At 49.6% G+C, this 12,283-nt stretch overlaps 1 protein-coding gene across 1 annotated transcript in view; it reads left to right on the plus strand.

The window, feature by feature from the left end:
* Window positions 1-12,283, plus strand: part of Galnt9 (polypeptide N-acetylgalactosaminyltransferase 9) — a 75,217-nt gene that overhangs the window by 19,223 nt on the left and 43,711 nt on the right. Inside the window, exon 2 of the mRNA XM_006984098.4 lies at window positions 10,939-11,119. Within this exon, the coding sequence (XP_006984160.1) occupies window positions 10,939-11,119 (181 nt within the window). The remainder of the gene's footprint in view (window positions 1-10,938; window positions 11,120-12,283) is intronic.

Here is a 12,283-nt window from a genome sequence, read left to right on the forward strand (position 1 = left end):
GAGGCCGCCATTGGATTGGATCGGGAGTGGAGGCTGTGTAGCATCTCACGCTGGGCTGCTTGCCTCTTGTAAGTCAGACCACTGCCTCCCAACCAGAGAGGACCTGGGCTCCGAGCATGGTGTAGACTGCCCCTGCAGTCATGTGACCTGCCCCCACTGGGGACAAGGAGAGGTACACGTGTGTAGCTCCTCCTGCTCTTGGCTCTTGCTCTGGACACTTGCTTCTCACAGCCAGGGGCAGCTCATGCTCATTTGTACCTAGACACTGGATTGTTCCCCAGCCCCAGGAGTCATGGCTCACTTTTGTGTCAGGCTGGTCCGTGTCCCCAGCTCTAATCCACCTGCTAGGAGGTGACACCTGAGACTCGGTGACACCTGAAGGCCCAGAACGCAGAGCAACTCAAAATTCCTCTCCTCACGTACTCATTCATTCACGAGAGTGATCTGGAGGGTGTTTAAGGATTCCAGAAACCAGCTGGGTGTGGTGACAGGAATCTGTAATCCCAATATTTAGGAGGCTGAGGTGGGAGGATTACAGATCTGAGGATCCTGTCTTTAACAAAAAATGCTTAAGAATTCCATTGTCCAGTGACGAAACATGTAGTGAGTGAGGAACAAGCCATTGCTGAGAACTGATGGGTGTGGCTGAGGGACACACCCACAGGACAGGATGATGGATGCTTTGAGAGATAGTCAACTGTTCTGAAATACTTAGAAAAATTAAAGGGATAACAATCACGAGGAGATTATATTGTGAAGGAGCAAGCATAGGTTAGAAAAAAATATAAGAGCCCTGATGTGGTGGCAGGTGGGTTGAAAATTTGAGGCCAGTCCAGGCAACAGGGAGACCTTGTCTCAACACTTAAAAAAACAAAAAGGGAAAAGGAAAATATATACAAACTTCCAAAGTTGAAATATATTGCCATTAAAATTAAAGACTCAATGGGTGGACCACACAGGGACTCAGACACTGCTAAAGAGAAGATGTAGTACCTGGAAAATGTTCTTGAGAAATAGCCTGGGCCACTGTATAGCAAGGAAGAGGAAAGCAAGTGTGTGCATGAGACTAAGGGCCGTGGAGAGGAGACCCCCAAAGACCTGGAATAACTGTAAGATGGGGCATGGAAAATAAACCAGTCACCGGCTGGACAATTTAAATAAATCCACCACATACATCCTGGTGAAGCCGCAAACTGTCAGCCCCTGCCAGGAAGAAAAACCCTAAGCTCCTGCTGAGAATGTAGAGTGGGTTCAAAGAGATTCTCACTGTGTTCTCATGGGTATGGGGCACCTGGGCAGCTGTGTGGATTTGTAAGGAAGGAACTGCCAGCCCAGACAGCACCACCACCACCACCTCTTCCTCCTCTACAATTAGCTGCAAAAGTTCAGCCATTTAATAAGAAAAGCTTCCCACCCTTACTCCATGACAGCATCCTGAGAATGATGGGCTTAGCCGGGTTTAGGAGGCTGTGGAAAGCCAAGGAAAATGAAGTACGTTAGACTCTTGGGAGTGTGAACTGGGTTGGCCGTGGAGGCCTCTTGGCTCAGACACCGGCACGAACTCCAGCCCTGACTTCTGCTCTTGACTCAGCCAAGAGGCCAAGACATGATCAGACTCAACAGTTAAGTCAGCAAATTGTAACCCAGGAGGGTTAAGATAAAGGTGTGTTCAGAGGGAGAATGGAAGGAGAGTGGACAGATGTTGCTAACAGGTCCCCAGGCTGTAGCTGGCACCTAAGGAAGAAAAAGAGCTAGATACAGAGGCCAGGAGTGGGAAGTCTATGAACAAAGGTCCTATTGAGGAGTCTGCAGCCCCTGGCTGTGGAGGCAACATTTAGGACCAGGGCCACTCTAGAGACATGAAGCCCCATAGCCATTGCTGTACAGGCTTTGAGGTTATTTAGAGGAGAGTGGAGATAGTGAGTGATCTTAGGCAAGAGGCAAGCGTGCCTGCAGAAAACTTAGAGCGCTTATTAAGAAGCAGCACATGCCGGGCGGTGGTGGCGCATGCCTTTAATCACAGCTCTCAGGAGGCAGAGGCAGGCGGATCTCTGTGAGTTCGAGGCCAGCCTGGTCTACAGAGTGAGTTCCAGGAAAGGCACCAAAGCTACACAGAGAAACCCTGTCTGGGGGGTGGGGGTGGGGTGGGAAATGCAGCACGCAGGGGAAGGAATGGGGCAAAGGTGCCTCCAATAAAACCATGGTGACACGATTCGCCAGGGAAGTGCTACAGTGTTCTTCACCATGTCCCCAGAGACAGAGAAAACATGGGAAGAGCTAAGAGAAGAAATGAACCAGCTCTGGAAATTGAGTGAGAGGAGACTTCTCAGCTCAGTCAGATCAAACATTAAAAACTCTTATTTTTATTTATTTATTTATTTATTTATTTATTTATTTATTTATTTATTTATTTATTTTTAAGAGATGTATGCATTATTCTCAAGATTTGAGCCCACAGGGCCAACGAGATGGCTCAGCGGGTAAAGGCACTTGCTGTCAAGCCTAAAGCTTGAGTTTGATCCCCAGAACCCATATGGTGGAAGGAGAGAACCTAGTCTTGAAAATTATCTTGTCTTCCACATGTGGGCTATGGCAAGTGTACATACATGCTCACAAGTGCACAACACACACACAATAATGTAAAAAAACAAAAAAAATTTTTTCAAGACAGAGTTTCTCTGTGTATCTCTGGCTGTCCTGGAACTCACTCTGTAGACCAGGCTGGCCTTGAACTCATAGAGATCCGCCTGCCTCTGTCTCCCGAGTGCTGGGGTTAAAGGAGTGAGCGGCTACCACAGCCACCACCACCGCTACCACCACCTGGCCAAAGAATTTAGAGTTGAACCCAATCCAGGTGTGGTGGTGCATTCCTTTAATCCCGGCACTTGGGAGGCAGAGGCAGGTGGAGCTCTGTGAGTTCAATGTTGGCCTTGTCTACATAGCCATGGCTGTCCTGGAACTCACTATGTAGAGAGACCCTGTCTCAAAAAACAAAACAAACAACAAAAAAGCCCGAGGCTGCATCAAGCCACAGGCAAGCCCACCCTGTAGATCATGTTTTTGGCCTAGAGCACAGCTGGTAGAATCTGTAGATGAGAGATGGCCAGTAATTTGCACATGCTCACATAAAGCCCTAACCTTGTGTCTCCTGTGAGCTGAAGGGGACATGATATTGAACATCATGAAACACTCAGAAACCAAATGATATAAAAATTGTTCAGGTTCAGCCTGATCTGCGTTTAACTTTATTGTTTATATTAATATACTGAAAAACAATTAAAGCCAAAATGAATTATATTGCTTAAGGTCTTAGAGAGACCACACAGTCATTAAATAAAGAGGAGACAGTAAGTAGAAATTAATGAAATAGAAATTAAAATGAGGAAATAGAGAGACCGGTAAAAGCTGTGAGGCTTTGCTACCCTGGCGACCTGGGGAGTTAGGTGGGTCCTGGGTATTGTCTCTAAACCTCCCAGACCTCTCTCTGGACCCCATGTTTGCCCGGGTCATCTCTGTGGCGGCTCTGAGTGTCCTCCCTTTTCTGAGCAGAGCTGTCCTTCCCTGCAGCCAAGCCTCAGTGTTGAGCTAGACTCCAACCTCATTTAGCAAAGTCCCTCTGCCTCCCGGGGGCTTGAAAATACCCCACCCCCAACCCCGGCCCCCCCACCCCCTACCCCCGGCCCTTGCTTCCCATGTTTTGTTTTCTCCTGCTGCCCAGCTCTTCACTGACACCACCGTCCCTCTCCCTCCCCATCCCTCTCCCTCCCCATCCCTCTCCCTCTGGAAAGTCCACTTTCCCCACCTGCCCCCTGCACAGTCCCTGGGCCCCCGCCATGTTCACCTCAGTGACTTACCCACGTGTGAGACTGGACAGTCTCCTCCCCACACTACCCAGGCGCAGACCCTCCTGTAGCCCTTTGCTGAGGATCAAGCCCCCCCCACCTCCCCTTGTCCCCCCCCGATACCAATCTTTTAAAGTTTTAAAAACACCTTCCTCTAGCCCACCATGCCCTGATCTCTGCCCAAAATGCTTTGTCCCATCCCAGTTGTCTCCTGGTACTGACCCCAAGTGTGGAGCTGCCACCCACAGTGGGTGCTCACATGCTGCCCTGGTCCACACCATGCTTAGTTACCTGGCCCTGTCAGGTTTCCTGAAGACAGCATGAGCCTGCCCATTGGTGTGGGATGGCTTCTGTCAAATTTTTACATGTGTGCGTATATGTGTGTACATGGGTGTGCACGCATGCCGTGTGCATACGGGTTCCTGAAGAGGCCAGAGGAAGCCATGGGATCCCCTGGAGCTGGAGTTACAGGCCTTTGCGAGCCATCTGATGTGGGTGTTGGGAACCAAATTCCGGTCTCTGGAAGCAAATGCTGTTAGTCACTGAACTCTAACCCCTCTCCATGCCTTTTTGACAAATGGACAAAGAAATAAAAGGAACCGTTTCACATTGAGTTTTTATGTTTACGGCTGTCCAAGTGAAGTTTTAGAAGAATCTTCCGTGGCAGGAAAGTGCTAGGGCAGCGTGAAAAGGGCAAAGTGCGAACTTCATCTGTCCCTTGTGTTCACCGTGGTCATAGTCTTGTAGAAATAACGTGGGGCACTAAACTGCAGATATTGATTTTTCTCTGTGATGAGACCCTTGGGTGATTCTGCGTATGCCTTCTAGGCCTTCCTGCCAAAGTGAAGGAAATGTGGTAATCCTCCCCCAAGAGTGTTAATCCAAAAAGCTGATCTGTTACTCAAGGGAATCTCTTACTTGACTGGCCTCGTGGGACTAGAGACACTGCTCTTCAGTTGGTGCTTTGTCTATTGGAATGAGGTGCTGGTGACCGTCTGTCCTCCACTGAGGACATCTGTGCCTGGGTGGCTGGTTGGGCTCATTATACGATGGTGTTGGACCTTGAGTGGCTCCATCTTTTCAGCAGGGCACCAGATCCGGGGAAGGTGACCCTGGATTGAGTGTGGGGAGCCAGCTCTTGGATTGCTCAGCCACTTAGAGTCACATGACGTCAGAACTGCCACATGAGCTGCAGTGTTGTTCAGCTAGGGGAGAGTTGGGGACTGGAAACAAGAAAGCACTCCATCCTAGCTTCTCCAGGAGCGGTCTTACTTTAGGAAATTGTGTCTCCACCTTCTGCACAGGAGGATAACGACAAGGCAGCTAAGCCCCCTGGGATGGACACACATTGGGTCACCCCATGTGAGGAACAGTCCACACACCAGAATCTCCTGCCCCCAGATACCAGCAGACCTGGGTCAGGTCCAAGTGACCGTGTGCGGTGTGGCCTGTGGGTGTGTGGCAAATAACAACAGGCTCTGAAGTCAAGGAGTCTGCAAGTTTCATCTCTCATGGTTCTGGGGAAGCCTTTCCAGCTGCTAGAAGTTCCAGATGTGGGGCTTGTGGTCCCAACTCTATCTGTGCCTTGCACACAGATGGCCTTCTCTGTGGATAGACATCCAAATCCTCTGGTTCTGAGGACACCAGCCATGCTAGACTTGGGGCTTAGCCTCATCCCAAGTGACTTCATTTTACTGTGATCACATCTATTTTTGGGCCACATTCGTGACTCTTGAAATCAGGACTTAAACGCATTGACCATAAACATGTTTGGAAGATGCGATTCAGCCCACAGTAGTGTGTGTGGTCTGGTCTCTTGTGCTTTGTGGGTGTAACACTTGTTCTGTCCATTGAAGCTGGGGATCCTGAGGACCAGGAAGGAATGAAACAACATCATCCTCTACCATCTACCCCCAAACCACGTGCCCCTCCTGCCCGGTCTGTACTGTGCCTAGAGCTTAGCCTGCAGTGAAAACTGGGACCCCGTGGAGAGTAAGAGAGAAGATTCCACAGCTGCTGTCCAGAAGTCCGGGCAGAAGGGGCTGCCCAGCTCAGTATGGATTTTGTCAGAGCCTCAGACTTGGGTGGCCGTATAGACTATTAACATGGTAAAACGGGCCTCCTGACTCTTCTATCACGGAAAGGTCATCTTGGTGTCCTTCCAGGCCTGCCCTCATTTCCTGGTGAGATCAAGCAATTCCATCTCTTTACAAGAATTTCTTTCTTTCTTTTTTTTTTGTGAAATAGGATCTGAGCTGATGCAGGGAGAATGCAGGAAGATGAGAGGCCAGGATCCCGGCAGGGAGGTGCCAGAGTGACCTTCCTTAAAGGCAAAATCCAATCTGGAGCTTTCAATCAGTGTAGCGGGCACAGATTCCCGCTCCCGAGAACTGAAGGGAGCCGAGGCCCATGCAGGTGGCTCTGACTTCGGGTCTCACTCCCAGGCTGGTTTTGGAGATCTGCTTTGTTCATGATGACCCCTCTCCACTGGAGGCCCCTGACCAGAGCACCTTGATGCCTAACAGCCTCAGAGATGAGTCTGTGTGGAACCCATTTGTAAACCTCCTCAGGTTCTCACATCTTCTTTTGGGGCTCCCCAGAAGCCCTGCAAATAGCAGGGAACAGGTGTGTCCTTAAGGACAGAGGAACATGTACCACCTAGAACTCCTCCTGTGGCCGCTGGACACACTTTAAAAACAAGGTGTGATTGTTAGTGTCGATTGTCAACTTAGATGGATCTAGAGTTGCTCAGGAGACAAAGCCCTGGGCTGGTCTGTGAAAGAGTTTCTGGGTCAGGTTAACAGAAGGCTCACCCTGGAGGGGTGGTAACGTTTCATGGGCTGGGGTCCCGGGCTGAACACAAAGGAAAAGGCAAACTGAGCACCAGCGTCCATCACTCTCTGCTTCCTGCCTGTGCGTGCAGAGTGACCCGCTGCCTCACGCTCCTGCCACCTGGGTGGGTGGACTGCACCCTCAATCTGTCCTTCCTTAAGTTGCCAGTAAAGTGAGGATTTTTGTCCCAGCAATGAGAAAAATAGTTAATACACAAGACTTCTCTGAGAAGGGTAAGATGTGTTGTATGTCCTGTGGGGCCAGATGCTGGGAAGGATGGTGGGGGCCAGGCCGGGACCAGCAGAGCACTGGGAGTCTACTTTGATTCATCACAGTGGAGGTTCCTAAGCAGGAGCCCAGGCTGGGCCCTGGATCACCACCTCCACTGGACAGCTCCAGGGAGGCCTTGTCTGGGCTTTTTTGTGACACTGGGTCTGTTTCCTCACCTGTTCTCCCAAGAGTTGAGGAGGTCATGCCCTGGGGCTGTGTGAGTATAGACAGACCTCCCGGGGCAGGATTCTGCTTGCTCAGCAACTGGCAGAAAGTCAGCCTGTCATCCACAGAAAGCAGAGAATAAGGAGCACAATACAAGAAAGAACTCTGTAGGTGGGCTAGTTAGCCTTGAGGATGTGACAAGACATCAAGCTGATGGTCTGAAAAGTCTCAGAGAATGAAAACAAAGAAGTGGCATCAGCATGAGTAAGAGGCAAGAGGAGGAATCTTCATTTAGGGAAGTTCCAGGGCTGGGGCCTCAGTGGTGAGGGTGCTGCTGCTCGTCCAGAGGACCCAGGCTCTGTTCCCAGCACCCATACCCAGTGGCTCACAACCACCTGTAACTCCAGCTCCAGAGGATCTGCTGCCCTCTTCTGGCCTCCACGGGTATCTGCAAACACATGGTACACATCCACACAGACATAGACATATACACATAGATACAAATACAATAAAATATAAAAATATTTTTAGAAAGACAAATATTTAAAGGCAGTTACAGAAGAACAAGTTGGAAGGCAGACAGAAATACAATCTCACAGTTAACAGAACACATCTCTCAGAATGAAATATTTCCTGAATGCTGAACATGACCACAATAAACTCCAGATGAGAGAGAGACAGACAGACAGCTAGAGGAGAGACAGAGAGACAAAGGCAGAGATGACAGAGAGACAGAGACAGACAGGGAGAGTATGAATGAGAATAAAAACCTGTAGAAGGAGAAGGGTCTCTTGTGCTGGACTCTGTCCTGGGACTGGGTGAGCAGGAGAAGTGTAGGCACTCTATATCCAGCAAAGTTATCTGCCACTCCTAAGGAGGAAAAAAAAAGTTTTTCAACTGCCTTATAGCTTAGAAAATGCTCTTTCCATATTTTCATATACCCACGAAATATGATTTGGTAATATTTTTCTGTCAAGTAAAAAGCAAGTCCCAGACCTAAGGAGATGTGGAATTCACAAAATGAGAGTGTCTACCCAGGCTGAGCATAAGAAGGGTTCCAAGGATGGTGGCCGGGCAAGACAATACAGATTATGTAGGAAGTAAAAGGGTCCCTCCGTGAGGGTGCTGAGAATTGCCTAGGATTCTGTCCCCGCTCTGCAGTCCAGCATGCATCCAGCCGGCACCCAGCATGGAGAGCAACTGTTTCCGGCTTTGCTGCCTGGGTGTGGTCATGTGCTTTCTATCACCGTGACCTTGGCTGTGTTATTTGACTCTGTGCCTCAGATTCCTCATCTACACACTGAAGTGCCTCATAGACGGGCCTCCTAGGGGTGCTGTAGAGAAGGAGGCAGTGCACATGCCTGCAGAGCGTGTGCCAACACACACTGTTACCGCCACACTTGCACGCCCATGCCAGAGCAAGATGGCGGTGGTGATACAACACAAAGCAAACAAAGCGTGTGTGTGTGTGTGTGTGTGTGTGTGTGTGTGTGTGTGTGTGTGTGTGTGATATTCTGGGAATTTGGAACATTGGTGATAAAAATCAACATTGCCTTGATATTTGAAAATTCTTCATTATGTAGCCTGCGGTTGGTTAGTGATGGAATAATATTTTGATCCTGGTGGGCTTCTCAGTGCTGGGCTCACCAGTGAGTTCTGTTCATGTAATTTCACAGGATAAATAGGATCCGTTTCTTGTTTTAAAATCTCATGGAATCTTGCCTGTGTCTGCAGAGCATGACAGGGCTGGCTATCGTGAACACCCTTGAGGGATACTGCGGAGCCATGGGCAAGGAGCCTGTATATCCCTCATCTTTCATGTTGGGCATCGAGGGACATGGCGAAAGTTGATGCTCCCAGAAATAGAGCCTTCAGTATTCCTCTTGAAGTCACAAGGGCAACCACCAGAATCACTAAAAATACAACAGAGTTGAGAAAAATTGGGGGAAGGTGGTGCAGGGGAGGGGACGTGGGCGGAGGTGGAAACAGACTTTACTCATTTTTCACACTGAGGAGCTCTGGGACTTATCTCTGGCTCACAAAGCCGGAACCAGATCCATACGGCTATCACGGCTACAATGCTCACATACTGGCTGTAATATGGAAAATGCATCAGGCCAACAAGAGGTTAGTGGTTTGAAGTGTGGGGTTTGCAGGCAAGCGAGCTCAGGTAATGTACTCTGGATTGACTGAATAGTCTATCAAGTGTATATTTTGCTTTTATAAATGAATCCCCAAAGCTGGGTACTGGCACCCCCTGAACACCCCCAGCCACCCTCCAGCCAGGCAGCAAGATCTGAGGACAATTGCTCTGAGGGTGTCAGGGCTGGTCTCCTGCCTGCTTGGAAGCTGCCGTGTGTCTACCCCTGGAAGTTGCCTGTCTTTTCCCTTTCAAAATGAAAGGCACAAAGTGTATGTTTAAAAACAGTAGAATTTTGCCAGATGTGGTGGTGAGGCAGGAGGGAGCCATCCAGGGCTACATAGTGAGTTCTAGGCCAGCCTGGGCTAGCACAGGAGAGCCCCATGTCTAAGGCATGATTTTTAGATATGTTGCGACATTAAGATAAAAATAAGCATGTGAAGTAATGTGTCTCATACTTTTTCAATTTTATATTCAATGAATATCCTTCAATCCTATACAAACATCAACTTTTATGTTTGAACAATTAAAATGGAATGTTCCAGAACACACAGAGGTCCAGGAGCCTGGACTGAGTAGAACACCTCCCCCCCCCCCCCAACTATTTGGAGTATGGAGGTTCACACCTCATATTACCTAGCTGGATCTCCACCAAGGAGAGCAAAGGGTACTATCTCTGCTTGTGGTTGTTGCCCTGGACCACAGCTCCTCTAGGAGGAATGCTCTGAGGCATGTCCACTGACTGCTGAGAACCTTCCCTAGCTGGGGTTCCCTGGCTCCATAGCCCCTGCTCCATCTAAGACTCTGAGCAGAGAAGGCTCTGTCCTGGCTTTCTGCAGAGACTTTGCCCCTCTTCACTGGCTTCCCTTCTCCAATGCCCTGTTCCCTCTGCTCCCTGAGTGATCACCTGTGGTCTCAGAGTGAAACTGTATGTGGCAGCAATTTGTAATTGGTCTGGAAGACAAACACTACTCATGCCCAGGGTGAGGACAGTGACTTTGTACTAAAACGTTTATTTTAGTTCTTTACAATTAAAATTTTATATATTAATTAACTTTACTCTTTATTTTAGATTTTATTGCATTGTTTGGTGTGTGTGTGTGTGTGTGTGTGTGTGTGTGTGTGTGTGTGTGTGTGTGTGTATGCATGCGTATGTATGCCATAGCATGCAGGTGGAACTCAGAGGACAATTTTCAGGAGTCAGTTCTCTCCTTCCACCATGTGGTTTCTGGGGTTTGAACTCACGTCATCAGACTTGGTGGCAAGCCTTACGCTCTGAGCCATCTCTCTGGCCCTGACTTACCCTTTATAACAACTTAAGGATTAAAGAAAAAGTGCACATAGAGTCCAGAGAGTTCACAGTCTTGGCCTCTGCATCTCCTCTGGTGGCATCTTAGGTCAGCGCAGTGATCTTTGACAATGGTGAACTGATAATGGTACAGGACTCGTGGCTGAGGTTAAGGGTCCTACTGGACCTTCCTGTGATGCTGGGGTTCTGTTGTGAATGCACAGTGACCTACTCTTACCATCATGGTGTCATATAGAGCAGCCACACTACCCTCACTTATGTGTGACACCTTCCCACAACCTTGCCAGCCTTGTGTCTCTTCCGGGACACCCTGGGCTGGGCTGCGCATGCTGGGAGCGACGTCAAGCATCTGCTGACCTGTCCTTTCTTGTCTTCTCCAGGCCTCGCAAAGCCCATCGGGCTGGTGGAGGGGCCAGGTGGCCTGGGCCAGGGAGGAGTGGCTGCCACTCTGCAGGATGATAGCCAAGAGACCGAGGGCAAGTTCGAGGAGTTTGGATACAATGCACAGCTCAGTGACCGCATCTCCCTGGATAGGACCATCCCCGACTACAGGCCCAAGAGGTGAGCAGCCTGGCCTCAGCAGCTGAGGACTGGAGGTGGGATTCTGCCGTCCAGGAGTGCAAGGCTGCACATGGACCCCTGTCTCTTTGTGTCTCTGTCTCTCCCTTGATCCCTCTGTCTCTCTTTGTGTCTCTTCTCTGTCTCCCTCGATCTTTCTAAGTTTTGGTCTCTCTCGTTCTCTGTTTATTTCTGTCTCCCTCAATCTCTAGAACTCTTTCTTTCTGTCTCTCTCTCTTGCCCCTCTGCTGTCTGCTGTCTGCATCCTTTTGACACCCAGCCACTGGATCAGTCCCCTTTCCCATTGGACTCAGAGGCTGGCAGGCTACCTTTGTGAGTGCAACTGTAGCTGTGTGTGTGTGTGTGTGTGTGTGTGTGTGTGTGTGTGTGTGTGTATGTATGTATGTATGTATGTATACACACACATATATATATATGTATATGCACATATGATTATTATCTCATTCCAGAAGCACACAGGGGCCTGACCAGAGCTGAGCTTGAAAGAACACTTGCTATGAGGATTAGCCAGGCTCAGCATCCATGACATCAAGCCTTTGAGTTGGCAGCCAAAGCTGGCTGCTCTTGGGCTCCATCACAGACTACCAGGACAGGAGGCCTAGACAGGGAAACTCTCAGCAGCTCCCTGATGTCTGAGCTCAGGGCTCAGCATGCTGCCAGAGTGCCTCGAGGGGCCCAGTGGAGGTGGATGAGTGGTGAGTCTGTTTGCAGTCCCTCTACTGCCCAGTGGACCCAAGACTAGAACTGTGTCAAGGAGCTTGCTGAGGAGGGTGGGGCCAGGAAGAGGATGGAACAAGAAGATCTGGGAGGTGCCTCATCAGAGCAGTGAGTGCAGTGATGGAGAAAAAAAGGAGTGGACCACCCCCACCACCCACCGAGTTCCTCTGAGTCCCCGTCTTCAGGCTGCTTTTGAAGATTTCATTCTCCACCTCCACCTTGCTCTGTGCATGGGCTTAGGTAGTAAGAGGGTCAAAGCCCAGGGTCCCAGGTGGCTGTGAAGGCCCAGAATCTGGAACACTTCTCTGAGGCTGTGCTTGAAGCAGCTCCCAGGATGGTGCCTGGGCTTGGGTGCTCCTCCGAGTGTGGAGCGGAGACTGCAGCTCCAGGGAGATCCTGGTAGCTGTGCTATTTCTTGAGTCCCAAAAT

This window comes from Peromyscus maniculatus, chromosome 23 (assembly GCF_049852395.1).
Source record: "Peromyscus maniculatus bairdii isolate BWxNUB_F1_BW_parent chromosome 23, HU_Pman_BW_mat_3.1, whole genome shotgun sequence".
In the NCBI taxonomy this organism is placed as follows: Eukaryota; Metazoa; Chordata; class Mammalia; order Rodentia; family Cricetidae; genus Peromyscus; species Peromyscus maniculatus.